This window comes from Lissotriton helveticus, chromosome 10 (assembly GCF_964261635.1).
Source record: "Lissotriton helveticus chromosome 10, aLisHel1.1, whole genome shotgun sequence".
In the NCBI taxonomy this organism is placed as follows: Eukaryota; Metazoa; Chordata; class Amphibia; order Caudata; family Salamandridae; genus Lissotriton; species Lissotriton helveticus.
The window spans coordinates 594393558-594411486 of NC_136071.1; the positions used below are offsets into that span (position 1 = coordinate 594393558).

The window sequence follows — 17929 nt, forward strand, 5'->3', positions numbered from 1 at the left end:
CCATAAACCATGCAGTTGGCTCAAGGAGAATTGATAAAATGAAAAGTTTTAAATATTTAGGGAATATTTTTAACATCAAGCTGAAATGGGATTCATTGAGACATCAAGAATGCATAATGTAAGTAGGGTGGTTGAGGGACTTTTTTGCTTTGCATCTAAATTAGGGCAAAAACCTGTGACTGAGCTTGCTATAATCTATAAAGCCAAATGTGTCCCGGTGGTAACATACTGTGCATGTGTCTGGGGGTACCATAACTGGAGCCAGCTGCAAACTTTGGAGAACAAATTTATTAAAAGGCTGCTGATGGCTTCAAAAGGTGCCCCACCAAGCTTTTGTCATTATGAGGTGAGGCTTGACTTTGTTGAACATTCTATAAACATTGCCCCCCTACTTTTATGGGCCAAAATGTGGTTATCGGAAGAGCTAACATGGGGGGGGTGACTTAGCAAGCCACGATGGCGGCTGTAGTCTGTTGAGGCTCCACAGACGGGTGGCCAAATAGCTTGGTTATCCTCGTCACCTCGGGGAGATGAACACCCTCCCGGACGGCGGATCTCCGGTGGCATCGGGGGAAGTCCGAAAACTGCGGTGCCCCACGCTGCAAGGGCAGCAAACAGCGCCGACTCCAGCCCACGGACCCGGGCCCAAAATGGCGGCGCCCTGCCTCTGACCGGGAAGGGCGTTAGAAACATGGTCCACCAGGACCTGCAGAAACTGCCGGCGCACCCGGCGGGTGCACGAGACCGGGACCGGTCATATGGCGGTCCCCCCTACCCTCCACTGACGAGACCGGCGACATCGCCCTGTGCCGGTGGGTGGCCGGTGCCACTCCAGGAACGGCGGAGGCAGCCAGACAGCGGCGGACATAGACGCAACGTCGCGGATCATAGAGGGGGTCAGAGAAGGCCCCCACCCCGGCGCAGACATCGGCCCCAGAATCAGCAGCGCAACTCACTCCGGAAGGTCCGACAGTCAGCGGGGGCTCCCGCGCCAGAACCTGCCTGACCTCAACATGGCGCCCATGGCACACCGACGCCGGGGCGGCCTGCTTTCCCGGTGGACCTGAGGGACAACGTTTGGGGGTAAATGGCGCACATCGTTGGCTTCCCCGCGGCCCCCCCACGAGACTCCCCGCAGGCTCGAATGCAACAACAGTGCGCCGTGCTTTGGGTCGCCACTGCCTGACCTTAAGATGCGGGCCAAAACCCAATGATCGAGACAGAGCCTGGGCCTCCCTCCGGTTGTGCCACGGCGAGTGGATACCCCAGGTGCTCGAAGGACTTCCATAGCCAGACTGGGACTGGTTTGCTCTTGGAGGACGATCTTCTTTGTGCGCGGGTGCGCTAGGAGGACCAGCGGAGGACCGGCGGCTTGCAGTGGGCCCCGCCCAATCGGCACAGCTGGCGACACGGTGGGGAGGCCCCCGCTGGGGCGCTGGAGATCTCAGGGCGCATTACGCCCCCTACCAAAAGAAGGCGACATGTCGCACGGCTGCTACTCAGGGGTGCAGCACCTCGACCTCAATCACGCGCCCGAAGCAACAGAACGCGAGAACGACACCTGGGGATGGCACAATGGGGAAGCCATGGGCCACACAGCAGACGTTGGTCCTTGAAACGGCGCCGGAGAACCAAAACGCCATCGCCGCTACCGGACCCAACTATCTCCGACAAGCTGGACCGGGTCCTGGCAGCCATAGTACTTTCAGAGCCTCCATGGAAGAGCGCCTGGGCACTCTTACTACGGACATCACCCTCATCCGTGATGATCAGCGGAAGCTCGCCGATAGGGTGCAGGAGGGAGAGAGGTCTCTTGCGGAGGTGCAGCCAAACCTGAAGACGCAGCAACAAACACTGAGGACAGCCATGGATCGCTTGACCTCAATGGAGGAATGGGTGGACGATTTGGAGGAATGCTCTCGGCGGTGCAACATACGCGTGCTGGGGCTAACAGAGGGGATCGAGGGAGCACACCCCATCGAATATGTGGAGGCCTGGGTAAAGTCCTTCACTCCAACCAAGGACCGCTTTGCCTGCTTCTCCTTAGAACAAACTCACCGGGTCCCAACCGGGAAACCGCCACCCGGCAACGCCACTCGCCCCCTGCTCGCAAAATTCCTTGACTTTCAGGATCGAGATGCTGTGTTGCGGGCGGCCAGACGGGCGGGCCCCCTGCAGATAGAAAACCAGCAAGTCATGATCTTCCCGGACTACACCAAGGTGGTGCAAAAACTCAGGGCGTCCTTCCTGGAAGGAAACGACGCCTATGGGCAAATGACATTCAGTACTCTCTGCTATTTCCCGCCCGCCTGAAAGTCATCTATGGTGGCTCCACACACTTTTTTTCCACGATGGAGGAGGCCTGTGACTTGGCAGATCGCCACTGCACGCAGGGATCGGCTACGGCCCAGCCACAAAAACGTAGCCATAGGACACCACGTAACAGGAGACGAGCCCCGCAGCAGACGCAACCGCAGGGACAACAGAACTGGAGAGACCCTGCTAGGCGTCAGGAAGTAGAATTCCCAGACCTGTATCAGCTCATGCAGGAGAGTCATAAAGCCCTTCAGGCCGTGGCCGATCTTGGGGCTCCCCAATCGAGGAGGACGTAGAGGGGATCCCCCATCTCTTTTCCTCGAGGAGTGAAGAGGACAGTTACTCGGCCTATCTTACCGCTGACTCTATTACCATGCTTCCGGTCACGCCACTGATCGATGCCACCGCCCAACAGGGATGATACCGGTCATAGCCCGACAACACACTTTGCAGAAGAACTTCTGTGAGGGGGCTCCCGGCTGGGGGCCACCCACCATGCGCGTCAGGACACACTGGACACACTACACCCCGCACTGACGATCCCTTCTCCTGCTAACGCCCTGGAAAGGAACACGCCTCACAGGCTCGGCCCACCACCCCTTGACTGTTCGCTCCCTGGATCTAGGAGCGCTAGTTTGGACGTATCGAGCGTGCCAATGCGCCCCAGGTATTGGGACAGTTTTCCCATTCAGTTACATGTTCAGTTTACCCTGTTATCTCACCCCACAGAATACATGAGTACCCGGGCAGCTGACACATATGGAGGGAGGCACACGAGGGCTATTTCCCTGTGCGGCACCACCACTCTACCCTTTGCACCTGTGCATCTCATGTTCGGGAACACGCGCCCTGGCGCAGGTAGCCCTTCACCCGCCTACCCATGCAGCACGCAGATGTTAGTACACCCACCCTAAACACGCTGGGCCTACACACGCCGCGCAAGAGATACATGACGTATGCATACATAAAGCGCCAGCATGCCCACATTGTGTTCCTGCAAGAAACGCATCTCACAGCACCAGCGCTGGCGGGTAATCCTATGCGCCACATCATATTCTGCGTTCGCGCGTGGCGCGCCTATTTGGATTCGCCCTTGCACTCCCTTTCAGGAAACACACAGAGTAGTGGATAAGGAGGGGAGGTACGCCCTGATGGAAGGTATATTGGATGGACAGCCTGTCCTGTTAGGCAGCATTTATGCGCCCAATGTCGAGCAGGATAGATTCTGGGATTCCCTCTCGGGTGTGCTGGCCCAATTCGCTTCTCTCCCATGGATATTAGGGGGCGACTATAACTGTGAACTTGATGTTACACTCGACAGGTCCCACTCACCACCACAACATTCTCCCGCCATTGCACGGTCAGAAAGATTCTGCCACTGGGTCAGTCACTGGACGTTGGTTGATGCGTGGAGAGCGTACCATCCCCACACACAGTTATACTCATTTCACTCTGTCCCACACCTGCGGACCAGGTTAGACAGATCTTTATGCACCCCGGCACTAATACCGAAGGTCCAACACACTGACTACCTAGGCCATGTAGTCTCAGATCACGATGCACATATACTTTGTGTCCGTTGGAGACCACCCCACCCACCGGTGCCCACATGGCGCCTCCCGAGGAACTGCCTCACAGACCAGGTATTTAGGCACGATCACGCGCAGACGGTCCGAGATTAGTTCACTAATAACACCAGGTCTGCCTCCTCCAGGTTAGTAGAATGGGACGTGTTCAAGGTGGTTGCACGGGGCGCTTGCAACACACGCTCATCGACACAGAACGCACGCTAGCGACACTCACCAAGAAAGAGGATGCCCGGTCGGCTATGGTGGCTCAGGTGGCCGAGGCGAAAACGAAATATGCTACTGCCCTAGCGGACTTGCGGAAATTCAATTTCCGAGCTTATGCTGCTCGGGTACACAGAGAGCGAGACGAAACAGGCACACTACTGGCGTGGTTGACGCGCCAAGAGGCAGACACCACACCCATCACCGAGATCCGGACACCCGCGGGCTCTTTGGTGCACTCCCAACAAGACTTTCTAGACGCGTTTCGGCAATATTACGCCGCGGTGTACAGCACCCAGACACACTATCGACAGGAAGCAGTAACCCATTTCCTGGACCTGCTATCGCTCCCCCATGTCGCAGTGGTTACTAGGGATGCCCTTGATACGAAAATAACAGCAACTGACGTCTTCTGCGCGATACGTTCCCTGGCATGGGACAAAGCTCCGGGCCTCTAAGGGCTGCCCCTTGAGTACTATAGTACCTTCTCCACCCTGTTGATCCCCAGTTGACCGCCATGTTCGCGGACGCCCTCAATCGGAGGGAACTCCCAAAATCGCTGCAGGAATCGGTCATTGTGTCTTTTCTTAAATCGCATAGAGAATCGCAACAACTATCCTCATACCGCCCCATTACGCTCCTCTCGGCAGATTGCAAAATCCTGGGAAAAATACTTGCCGCCCGGTACGAGTACATACTAGGCCCCCTGGTTCACCCAGACCAAAACTGCTTTGTCCCCGGCAGGAACACGTCACAGAACATTAGACGGGTCTTTCATTTCCAAGATCAGGTAGGAGACGCGTTCCCCCGCGTGGCCTGCATCATATTAGATCTCGAAAAAGCTTTCGATACTGTGACCTGGCCATACCTCTTTGCCGTCCTTCGCCGGACGGGAATAGGCCCAACCCTGTTGCAATATACTCGGCTTCTATACACCAATCTCACGTCTCAGGTCAGGCCGGGTAGATACATCTCGTCCCCACTGTGAGTCGAGAGGGGTACCAGGCAGGGCTGCCCCCTTTCGCCCCTGATATTCGCCTTGGCGGTGGAGCCGCTGGCGATCCACCTACGCCAGGAGGGAACCGCGTGGGGCATTCCCATAGCGGATACGGTCCACTGCTGTACATTTGGGATATCACCGCGGACCTGACCACCATATGGACGGTCTTGTCTGAATTCGCGGAGGCATCAGGCCTCCAAGTGAACTGGGAGAAATCCTTGGTGTACCCCCTGCATCATTCCCTCGATCCTCAGGAGGTCCGAATCGGCACGCAGAGCCTACCCTGGAACACGGGCGCTCCCCGTTATCTGGTTATCTGGGTGTCCGCCTTTACCGTTCCCCCCCGACATCTATGAGGGCAATCACTGCAAGGTTCTCGCCAGAACCCACGCCTCGGTGGGATTCTGGAAAAACCTCCCACTAGCCCCCATCGGTTGGGTGGCTCTGGCAAAAATGGTCATCGTCCTCCGCCTATTGTATTATTTCACCATCCTGCCGGTCGTACCACCCGGTCGTTTCTTCCGCGAACTGGACTCGCTCCTTCGTACACTCGTGTGGGGAAATGGTCGGCATCGAATAGCCCTCACCAAACTCCAGCTACCCACTACACAGTGGGATCTGGGTGCCCCCGCGTTTGAGTCGTACCTTCTCGCAGCACAACTCCAGCAGACACTCCGGGGAGACCTGCACAATGCACAGCCATGTCCCCATACCAGAGCTTTGTCGCCTGTTGCTCCCGGGTGCTAAACCCCGCCGAACCTACCCCCTGCAAGTGTCGGTGGCCCGCCAGTGCATGCGACGAATTCATCGTATGGCAGCAGGGACCCCATGCTATTCCCCACGGCTACCGCTGGCGGGGTGGCCGCGAGGGGACACATGTTTCACAAGCGCCATGTTGTGTGTGTGGACAGAATCTGAGGTCACGGAGGCGGAGGCACTATTCGCAGAGGGACAGCTTCGCCCATATGAGCAATTTATGGAGTATCACGGCCTCCCCCCGGGGCAGTTCCTGACACATCGCCAACTTATCGACTGCTTTCGCCCACACAGCAACCTTACAACCAGCGAGCCCGCAACACATCCTGTAGTCCACACTATCCTTTACATGGGCATTGGCAGACACCTTGTCACTTGGCTATATAAGTCAATCAGAGAACTCACATACAAGCCCCTGCTCACCTTGAGAGCTACTTGGGAGGACGAGTTTTGGCGGCAACTACATGACCAAGAGTGGGACAGAGCGCTAGAATTCCCGAAGAAAGTGTCGAGAAACGCGTGGTTCAAAAATATACAGTACTACATCTTACACAGAGCCTATCAGACCCTGGCGCGTCTCAAGCGGTTCTACCCTGACAAACTGTTCGTATGCCTCAGATGTCACTCCCCTGATGCACACTTCCAACACATGTTCTGGAGCTGCCTGGCCCTTCAGACCTACTGGTCAGCCATACTCGACTCCATCTGCATTCTCACAGGTCTCACAGGGCTACATTCCTGGGAGGCAGCTGCTTTGGGGATCTTTCACAGGCCAAAAACACACAAGGTACAGGTCCGATATGCTGCTCTGTCCCTGCTTCTAGCCCAAAGGAACATAGCCATGCAATGGCGTACGACCACTGGTCCCTTGTTTGAGACATGGGTGGGAGCGGTGCAAAAATGGGCGGCGGCAGAGGAGGACGCCTGAGGGAGGAGGAAGCGAAAGGACAGCGCAAACACCCCATATCCCTAGAATGGGCCACGCTGTCTCACCAGTTTGTGCTAGCCCACAAGCGCGATACCCCTTGTACTTCTCAATGTGCCACCATGGCCCCGGCTACATCAACGCCCCATTAGAGTGTACATGACTTGACTCCCCCCTGTCTCTCCAGTCTCCCCCCTCCTCCCCCTCCTCTCCCTACTCCCCCCCACCTTCTTGCAGATATGTCCTGAACATTGTATCCACTCCTGCTCCCCCGGCTCGGTCTTCACCCCTCTCCCCCCCACTCCCCTCCTGGGTTTTTCTCCTTCGCAGTTTCACTGCTTTAGTTACCTGTCTTACTCTTCCCACACACGGTTCCCCGTTCCTTTCCCCCTAGTTCCCCCCTGCGACCACGATGTGTCAGACTCTAATGGACACATGCCTCTGATATGCTCAACTTATGAATACTGTATACATCCTGATGGCATGTTTGTACCAATGTAACATCTTCGAATGCATTCTGATGTACCGTGAATGCTTTTTGGTAAAAAGTTAATAAAAATATATATTTTTTAAAAATCAGAAGAGCTAACATTTACAAGAGATTTTATTAAAGACTGTCTTAATCTTAATGGTGTATTAGCTATCCCCTGGCTATATTTTGTCAGGTATAACTTTTATAAGTTAGGCTTGGGACATTATTTTGATTGCCCTCCATGTATTCATGAGAATACAAAAAGAATTATCAAAGAGGTACATTCAGGCAGGGCAAACACCTGTCATTCCCAACTGGAGGTAGCAGGTTCTCTGTGTTTATTTCCGACTCAACAGCAATTTTTACCTAACATTCAACTCAAATATTCAGGCACGCCTTTACCTAACAAGATTACGCTTACTGACCCTGCATTTTTTAGAGGTTTTTCCGACATTAGCTGGCTAAGCGGACAATTTTGTGCCCTGCCCCTGTGACAATCTGGCACTTCAATGCAGATTGCACCGTATGCTTTTTGGCACCCTATATATATGCTTTTTTGCACCATATATAAGGAGCCTAGGAGTATATTTTTAGTCCCAATCTTAAAATGTTCTAGGCCATGTTCATATACTGATGGTTTTCATCTTTTGTATTCTTTGGCCACATCAGATATATGTATTGGGGTTTCCAATGTTATTAAAGTGGTAATTGCTACTAGAAAATGATATTCATAATTGTAGTTGATTCACATTATTTAGAATTAATAATGAATTTTCTCTTGGTGCTGTTTCAGACTGATTTCCAGGATGACATTCTTAATTCATATTCTCTTTTAATAATTGGAATAACTGAAGGGATTATTATGTATATGTAAATAGGTCATGGTAACTACAAAATGTATATCTGATTTTATGTAATTTTATGTTTTTTTCCTTGAAACCGAATGAAGTTATTATGATGATGATGAGGGTGTTCCGCATTTGGACTAGCATCAATTTCTCCTTTTTTCGTATATGCTTAGAGTCCACCTTGTCACTGCAGTAGCTGGCGTCCCATAGACTTGTTTTGCCACCAGATTAAGTGCTTTTGGATCATGAGGCTGATATTTAGCCTCTGTCCAGTCACAAAGTTAGATACAAATTGTCCCATGTCTTTAGGGTCGAGCGTGTCTAACCCGCTGTACTGCGTAAAGGCTTGCAATAGCCTTTTGTAAAAAGCAGGTACTGACTCTTTAGGTTCCTGGATCGTCGATCTATTTGAACCCCATCGATGTACTGAGGGGCCATCTTGGACTGCAACCATGTGATCACCTGATCATACTTCTTCATAAGCAAAGGCAAAGGGCTGTGAGTTCCTGAATACCTCTCTGGCTCAGCAGCAAGCCACACAATAGCGACTTTGCAAGCAGAATGTAGGTCGCTAGGAACCACAATTTCAAACAGGGTATTTAACTCACCACAACACCATCAAAATCTTAACAAAGCAATCAACTTGCTTATACCACTCAGCTGGTTTCTCCCCCAGCCTGGGAAAATAATTTGTGAAAGCAGCCAAGTAACCCCTACACTAAGGAACATGCACATACTATCTACTAGACACCTTCCACAAAGTATATGCCTCCACCCCATGCTTTCCTCTTCCTAGAGGGGGCATTTCTCCTGTTGCTTTTCTCACACTCTTCTTCAACCGTCTCTCTTCCCTCTTATCCAGCATACTCCAAGCCCTTGTTTCTATGACCAATTCCTGGCCATCGGCCATGTGTTTTCAATCCTGTCACTCACTTTTCCTCCAGCTCCTGGTCACTGCTGTTGAGCTTATGATTTCCCTTTAACATTTTCATCCAAGACAGGTCCACTCCATACTTCTGAGCTAACTCTGACAACTTCTCATTCACTCGTCTTGCCCTAAGGGTGACATTCTTCACTACAAATAACAGGTCTTCTGGCTCATAGGTCTCCATTCTGTCCAAAGGTAAATTCCCACTGATGATCTTGTCTACCTCAGCTTCAACCTCATCACATTCAATAGTTTCACATTCACCGCAGACTTGATGGTTTCCTGACTCTATGTACTACTCAGACACTCCTTGCTGTTTTTGTGGTCTCTCAACCTGGATTCCAAATTCACAGCATCTAAGACAGACTGATCTCCAGAGGTTCCCTGGCCAGTGCCTGCTTCTAACACCACCCCTATTGGTCCTCTCACTGGGGTTTCCCACAACGGTAGGTCTGAACTAGTGCTTGCCATGGGTATATACTCTATTGTGCTGGAACCAGTGCATACTCCAGAAGGATCAGCAATAGCCGCTAAAGGGGTACTAGATTCCATAGACACTAACAAAGGGCAATTCCCATGCATGCTCCCTGTCCTTCCCAATTCAGTCCTTTCAGCCTGTACGAGTTGACTCTGACTAAGGCTTCCCACTGAGCATGGATCATACACAGGAACAACAGGACCAATGGTAACTGGAACTGTAAGAGCTTCTGTCAACCATGAAGCAGCGTTAACTCTGCTCTGTTCTATACCGCCTAAGGTGTACAACTCTGTTACCCCTACTCCTCCCGAAATCCTCCCCACAGCTCTGGCACCAGGACCCACCTGAGCTGCCGCGCTTTTTACATTCTCAGTAGATCCTGAGCTTTGCCCCCATCCCCTGATTGTGTACTATAAGGTCGAGGAGGCTCAGATAACGTCTCTTCCAACAAGCTGTCTTCATTGTCACTTCTGTTGCTTCTATTTGTCTTGTTGCTCCTGTCCTGCATCCTCCCTCTTCTACCAGCACTGGGTGCAACCTTTCTCCTTCAATAGTATCCACTCTCCATTGCTTAAGCTGCGCGTCCTGATATGCCTTCGCAGTTTTCCTCATTCTCTCTGTTATTTCTCCTGCTGGTTAGCATGAGCTGGCCGCATTAATGCATCTAAAACTTCAAACTGTTTTGGTTAGGCAAAGGTGGTGGTAGTGCAAACATTGCTCCTCTGAGCTAATGCAGTACATCCAACCAAAATGAACCAACGCATGGAAATTATATATCACTCTACTTTTCAGTGATCTTATGCCAATTTTTAAGCCAAATTATAGTATGGTGCACAACTTTTATCACCATATAGTGTGCTGGAGTATCCTCTGGTGGCACCTTTTTGCCTACTTGAGTAACAACCCCTTCGTCATCCCTGAAAAGATCTTGCAACACATTAAAACATTGCATGGTTTCAAATTGCAATTTGTTGTTCAATTGATTATGAGAGAGCAACATTTTCCAACCACAACTACCAGATGACTGCTGACCAATCCCAGCAAGGCATTACACCAACTGACCTATCTCAATGTGACACTCTATGACATCACCTTCACTCCTCGCAGCGGCTTACCCTCCTTCACAATTTCTCCATAAGCATTCACTCACACACTTGTCTTAAATCTGTAATTGTCTGACATCTATAAGGATCAATAGAATTCAATCACACAAGAACATTTACACATGATGACTCTCAACCAGTGTTGATCTCCCGAATCAATATAGCTCACCTCTGTACACAAGGTTCACTAGACGATTCCCATATGTCGCAGTCACACAAAGTACCCCGTCTTAGGTAGAACTTCAGATGACATGTCACGACAACTCCTTAATTCTTCGGTCAGACAATCACAATATTGGTGTCTTTTGCACCTTTAATATATCTAGGATCTTAAGCCCCTTTGGGGCCCGCAACTCAAATCTCAATCCTTGGAACACGTCCTATCTGGAACAACATCCCCTCGACTCTCACACCAACTCCGCAAGACATCACACAATCAAACATTCTCACAATCTAACACATACATGCACCCTAGTGATACTTACTCCCTCTTCCACCAACGATCTCACCACACCATCAAAGTCCGTCAGTCACCGGTGGAATCAGTTGCCTTCTGTTCTCGATCATTGGGCTCTATTTTGGGCTTTTGGGTTCTAGATTCACTTATTGCAGACTAACTTTAGATTCTCCCTTTGCTTCATGTGTGAACCATCCTATACTGCTACAAACTGAAAGGGCCGGGCCCATAAGTTCTGGACCTGTTGTAGAGACTCAATTTGATGGTTCTTTTCCGCAGTATGTAAGCGTAAAGGGGAGAAAAATTGTTAAAAGGTCAATCAATAATTCTCTTAGACACATAGTAACCACAGATGACTTCTTAAGGTTAGGCTGATTGATTACAAAGCCAAAAAACTGAACATAAGGACACCTCAACACGAGGGTGTAGAAATACATCGGAAATAGCATAAAGCCACATCTACGTATCACATATAGACGATGTAGCATAAGCAATACCATTAATTCAAGAAGTAAAATGCAAAAGATCGGAAAGCATGAGTCCAAGTTTCACTGCATTGAGGGTTGGTGAGTAAAAAGCATTTAATCTATCCCTACTCTAGTACTAAGATGACATCCCTACTTAAGTATTTTCATTAGGAAGTATAAAATGTGTCAGTATGTGGATCCTTCCTAAAAATTCTCTCCACAATCAATGAGTCATGTAGCATAAAGCTACCAAGGCAGAGCTTGCTCTAAGATGCTCCCTCTCAGAAGGCAAGAAAGAAGTGGGCACTTTCCCCACTCCCAACAACACATTATTCGTACGTATTTGTGGTCCCAAACTCCAGGTCGAGTCACGCCATCTGCTCTAGGTAAGATCTTGAAGGTGTTTTTCTGTGGGACAGCAGTGTTCTTTTCCTTGATACATTTGTCCTTGGTTCCCAGGCCTTCTCCTGTTTGAAGCGCAATGACCTTCCTTTATCGACTCAAGCAACACGATTGTAACTTCTTCTCTCCTTGCCTGACTAGTAAAACAAAGACGTTATTCTAACTAAGGAGAGCGCTTCTTACACCTGCAACATAAAACATGAGAAAGAACAGATTCCAGAGCACACATTAAGGGTACTTCATTCAAGGCCTACGAAATTCAGGTAACATAAGAGAGCATCATATGAGCTTTACAAATTTGCATGGAAAAAAAGCTCCTTCAATTAATGCATATACCTACATGTGAAATGACACGATTAATATACACGTTTAGTACATGAAAACTTTCTGTTGCAAAACATAAGTTTTCTGCTAGTTACATTTACTTTCTACATTGACTCTCAATGCTACTTTGCAATGGCTAAAACACATCATATTTTCACATTAATACATTTCACAATTCTAACACTTTATTTTAATACAACAAAAGATGATATGTGGGTGAAATCAATACATGATTAGAATGCACCCCTACAGGAAAAATATGGTTTCCACTCTATCAATACCCTCCGAATTTCAATAACTAAGCAACTTCCCTGTGCCCCTTCTTCCTCTAGTCTTTCACACCCGGATGAACCATGCTGAAACAAAAGTGAGCTTCGTCGTCAAATTGTCTGCCACTTACTCTCTTAGGCACAGAAAATGGTGCATCTCTGAGATTGCAGCACTGGTAAGCAAAAGTCTGCTGATAACAACCGGCGGCTGCTTTGGTACAGGGATGGGGGGGTAATTAGATAAACAAAAATTTTCCAAAATGTACCTACTTTGTAGCCGCCGCCACACCCTTTTCTCCGTCTTCACTCTGGAGCGCTGCAAGCACCCCGGCTCCTAGCCTCTCACAGCCAATCACGACATTGCATGAGCAGCGCCGTGATTGGTCTGAGCAGCCTGTTTGGCATGTTCTCCACATGTTAAGTGTGCATCATTGTTTGACCGGCCCGTCGGCCAAATAATCATGCGCACTTTGGGAGTGTTAAACTTCTCCTCACTGTGCTCAGCCCTGTCCTGAACAGACCTGCCTCCAATCCCTCGCAGAAAGATAAAATGATAATAATGGTTTGGTATTATCATTTAATTTGTATTTGTTACACTGCTCAAATAGCAGTAGGGCGATGCTCCTCTGCCTTAGCGGAGGAGCAGCCTCTGACTGTTGAGATTATACATTGCATACCAATTTGATCCTATTTACCACTGTATTTTCTGAAAATGCAAAGGTAGTTTTTACTGGCTGTAGCGAGCCATGACTACCTCGATGCCTCTGAACAGCCAAGTGCCACGATTATACCGAAGACATCCAGAATTCATGAACAGCATTTTGCTAGCCGAATCATTAAAAGGTAGTATATTTAGCCACTAAAGATATTGTACAGAGTGGAGTGAGTATTGCGTTTCTTGTAAAACTATTTCCATACTAAATGTCAAGTCCCAAGAATGTCAAATGGTGAAAGGGTATTGGATTCTTCTACGCAAAAATAAAACAGCGTTGAAACACAAAACGTGAAAAAACCTGAGGGGCATATTAGCAAGAAATAGCGATATGTAGCTCTAAATGTGCTTAGCGCATTTTTTTTATCGCTGCCTATCGCTGGATATGTTAGCGTAGAAAACCTGCTATTAGCAACGTTTTTCTCCATTGTGCTAAAATATCTAGCGATAGTGGCGAAAGGCGGGAATATCGCTGGAAATCCAGCGATATTCACGCATTAACTCCAATGGGGACTTAACCTGAGAATCCACCTCTCGTTGGTTAAACAGGTAAGTCATGTATTTAGCAGGCGTTAGATTATAGCGATAATCACGCCTAGAGCAATTTTTTTATCGCTATGTCTGCCTTGCTAATAGGCAATAGCTGTTTTAGCGAATGCTTTCAGTCGCTAACAGTTTGGGTATGCCCACTTTGCATGTCATTAGTGATAAATATCGCTGTCATGCAAAGCGGGCCCCAAACCGGTCGCTATCGCCTAAAAGCTGTCGCTAACTGCTGTTAGCGATAGCTTGCTAATAGGGCGATAAAATATCGCCGTTAAAGCGGCAATATGGCCCTTGCTCATATGCCCCTAAACTTTTTCTTTGACGGTTCGACTGGCCACGTAGACCAAAGTATCAAATCTATACATAGATCTGTGCTTGATCCTCTGGTCGGAGGTTTGCATCCTGGAGGGCCAATTCTGCCTTTCATGTGTCCATGGTCGATAAGGTGAGTGCTCACAATAAACGTTTGCTGTCTGGCTGTAACCCCATCTGCTCCATCGGGCTCAATGTGCACTGAACCAATAAACTTGTCATCTTACGTTTTTTCAAACAGCTATCTTCAATCAATGACGTTTTACATACGCTTCTACTACGAAGCTGGAGTTCTAATGAGGAATATATGTTGCTGTGTTTACTTGTAGAAAGGATGCAGTGATCCCCTCTTTAAAAACGGAACCCATGACTACGAGAAAATATTTTGCTCTAGCATGATGAAAGTTAGCCAGAAGATTGAAGAAGATGGCTACCCCTTTCGAGAGCAAGATCTGTTTATGGAAAACAGTAAGTGTGTGTTTTGTAGCCACAGTCATATAGATTGTACTAAATGCGTGATCAGCTGCTGTAAAACTTCATTATGCCGAGTCCTACCCATCCCCGGTTATCCTTCTTGTTGTATGAGCTTCTGGGATCTGAGATGCTAGGGTCTAACAATGACTGTTCTCTGCAATATAATTTCTTGGCTGTTCTACCAAAACAGTATTAATACTTCTAGGGGCAGAGTTAGTCAGTGAACAAATGTTATCGCGTATTTTAATTAATTTAAATAACCCCAATAATCAAAATTTAAGTTCTAAAAAAACAAAAAAAACGTAATAACGAGAGAGCATTAATTGATAAGACAGCATTAAAACATAGAGGGACATATGCACAAGACCCTATCTCCAACAAAACATCAGTTTGACCAACATTGTGGTGGCGATAGGGACTTAGCCTTATTTACAAGGCAGCGTTAAGCCACTTAACTTGCCTTAATGCTGCCTTGTAAATAAGGCCCCCTTTCATGCTATGGTTAGTGTGAAAGGGGTGGGCAGTGGGTGTTGCGGTGGGCATTCCTATGCAAAACCAATTGTTTTTTACGCTGCTCGATTTGTATAAGGGTGGCATACATAGGAGGCAGTGCCAAAATTAAGACCAGGGTTAACCTGGTCTTAAGTTAGCGAAATGAGGAGAAATGCATTATTTCTCCTAATTTTTGCCTTGTGCTGTACACATGGAAAAAGCAAAATGCCATGGATTGTTCATGTGCAGGAAGGTTACCCTTCCTGTACACAAAGAATCTTAAAACAATATGCTGTTTTGTGACTTTCATGTGTGCTGCATTAGGCAGCACACATGAAAGTGACAAAATGGAATTTAAGGATTGTTTATGTGCAGGAAGTGACACGCTGGAGGAATTCCCTGCCTTTTATATTGGTTTCCTTGTGCTAAACTCCTTTGACTGGGCTGCGGGTTGACATGTTTCATCGGTGCTGCCCAGATTGACTCTCTGTTCCCCTGCCATCACTGCTACACCCAGGTGAGACTCTGAGTCCCAGGGTGTACCACATTGCCCTAACTACCATCAGCTGCCTTGGGGGGAGGCGTGACCATCGTGCTATAAAGAGCTGCCTCAACCCCCGCGGCGCGGGACGCGCTAGAGGAATTTCCTGGCTTTTATATTGGTTTCCTTGTGCTAAACTCCTTTGATTGGGCTGCGGGTTGACTGAGTCCCAGGGTGCACCACGTCGCCCTAACTACCATCAGCTGCCGTGGCTGGAGGCTTGACCATTGCGCTATAAAACGCTGCCTCTACCCTGCGTCGAGGGACGCGCCAGGGCAAAGCCCGGGCAAAGCCCGGGCAAAGGGCGGGCCCTTCGGAGCCCGTCAGAGACCGTAAGAGGCTTAGCCACCCCCTAAGAGCCTGGCCTTGGGACTAATAACTCATATATTCTTAGCACTGTTGTCATATTATATTATTTGGTGGCTAGATACTGTCAAACATGAGTAAGCGCAAGTTTACCAAAGATTGAGGTGTCATAGGGACCCGAGATGCTTTTCTACAGAGGGCAGAATTAATCAATCAATCAATCAATCAAAGTACTTGTAAAGCGTGCTACTTACCCGTGAGGGTCTCAAGGCGTTGAGGGGAGGGGGTGCCACTACTGCTTGAAGAGTCTTCTGAAGGCGAGCAGGTCCTGGGTCTGCCGTAGGTGGGTAGGGTGGGTGTTCCTGGTCTTGGCGGCGAGGTAGGAGAAGGATCTGCCGCCGGAGAATGTTCCTTGGATGCGGGGGACAGCGGCGAGGGTGAGGCTGGCAGAGCGGAGCTGGCGGGTGGGGGTGTAGAAGCTGAGTCTGCTGTTAAGGTAGGCTGGTCCGGCGTTGTGGAGTGCTTTGTGTGCTTGGGTGAGGAGCTTGAAGGTGATCCTCTTGTCGACGGGGAGCCAGTGTAGGTCTCTCAGGTGGGGGGTGATGTGGCTGCGGTGGGGGACGTTGACGATCAGTCGGGCGGAGGCGTTTTGGATGCGTTGTAGAATCAGCCCTTATAAATTAAATAAAACTCACTGAACGAAGGATGTCCCTAGCACCTCTTCCTTCTCAGAGCAGACTTTCTCTGACGCCTGTACTTAGGGAATTGGGTACGGCGATTAACACTGAACTATCGCCTTTGGGGATGAACACATCAGCACAAGTTGTAACAGACCAAGCAATAGACATTGTTTCCTCTTCACCTTCTGACTCCGTAGCCAGTTCTGTTAGGTCTAAAATCACTACTAGAGGGCAAAACGTTAAATGTAGGCCAGATCACGCTGTAGAACCTCCCCCGAAAAAAAGGAAAGGCAAAAGTACTCAAAAACAGAGTAAACCGGTCTAGAGAACAAATGAGAAGGGCGAAAATTGATGTCGGTATGGATAAAAATGAGGGCCCACCGACTTCTGTAAAACATATAGCTAAGCCTGCTGACATTATACCAGATGGAAACTTTTGGGGTAAACTTGAGATGATGATGTCAAACCTTTTGGAGCCCATCATGTTAAAGATGACTAATACAGAAGCTAGGCTAGCCAAGGTGGAAGAGCTGGCCAGTAGTAAACATTTGGCTACATTGGTAGACATCACCAAACCAAGAGAATTCCCCTTGTCTAGCCGGGGAGTAGATGAAGGACCCGGATCATCCTCTACCCTTAATCCTATTGAACAACCACAAGATAGGAGGAAAAATATTAATTACAACAAACCCAATATAGATAATGCCCCTCTCTCTATTGGTCAACATCCTCTCAGAGATGGCTTTACAGCTGCAGTCTCTAGTAATCCTGTTGGTATAGGAAGAGGAGCACAGACTGCTAGGACGAATGGTGGAAACAAAGAAAGAGAGGTATAGATTCTCTGGACAATCAAGACGCGCCCTACAGTCCATCACAACATTTAAATCTGCCCCCAGAAGCAACTCCGTACACAGTTGTTTTGGCAAATATCCCCCCTTTACCCCATAATGTCTTTGAGCACTGGTCGACCTTAAGGAATAAGTCCTTACATTTCTTAACTACCAGGACCGGTCTAAAAAGTCTTTTCAAATTTTAAAATGGTACAAACGATTGGGTGGGTGGGTCATTCTGCTAAATCACTATGAGGAGATTGTGTTGTATTAGCCTTTGGTTTGCCTTTACTGACACACGCTGTCCTTGAAAGGGGCAATAATGGGCCTATCAAACCCAATGACATAAATATACTACCATTGGGATATTTTTATCAACCATCTAGCGCCTTAATACGACAGGATCCTACGTTTGGAGGAGATAATTATATGGGAACAAGGCAGCCTAGATACCCTATTCCAGTACACAATCGCTTTGACGTCTTGCACTCTTTGGAGGAC

The 17929-nt window shown here is 48.6% G+C and overlaps 1 protein-coding gene across 1 annotated transcript in view; it reads left to right on the plus strand.

Moving 5' to 3' along the window:
• LOC144785418 (UPF0764 protein C16orf89 homolog) overlaps positions 1 to 17929 on the plus strand; it is a 793662-nt gene that overhangs the window by 658356 nt on the left and 117377 nt on the right. The window contains exon 5 of the mRNA XM_078664337.1: positions 14435 to 14573. Within this exon, the coding sequence (XP_078520463.1) occupies positions 14435 to 14573 (139 nt within the window). The remainder of the gene's footprint in view (positions 1 to 14434; positions 14574 to 17929) is intronic.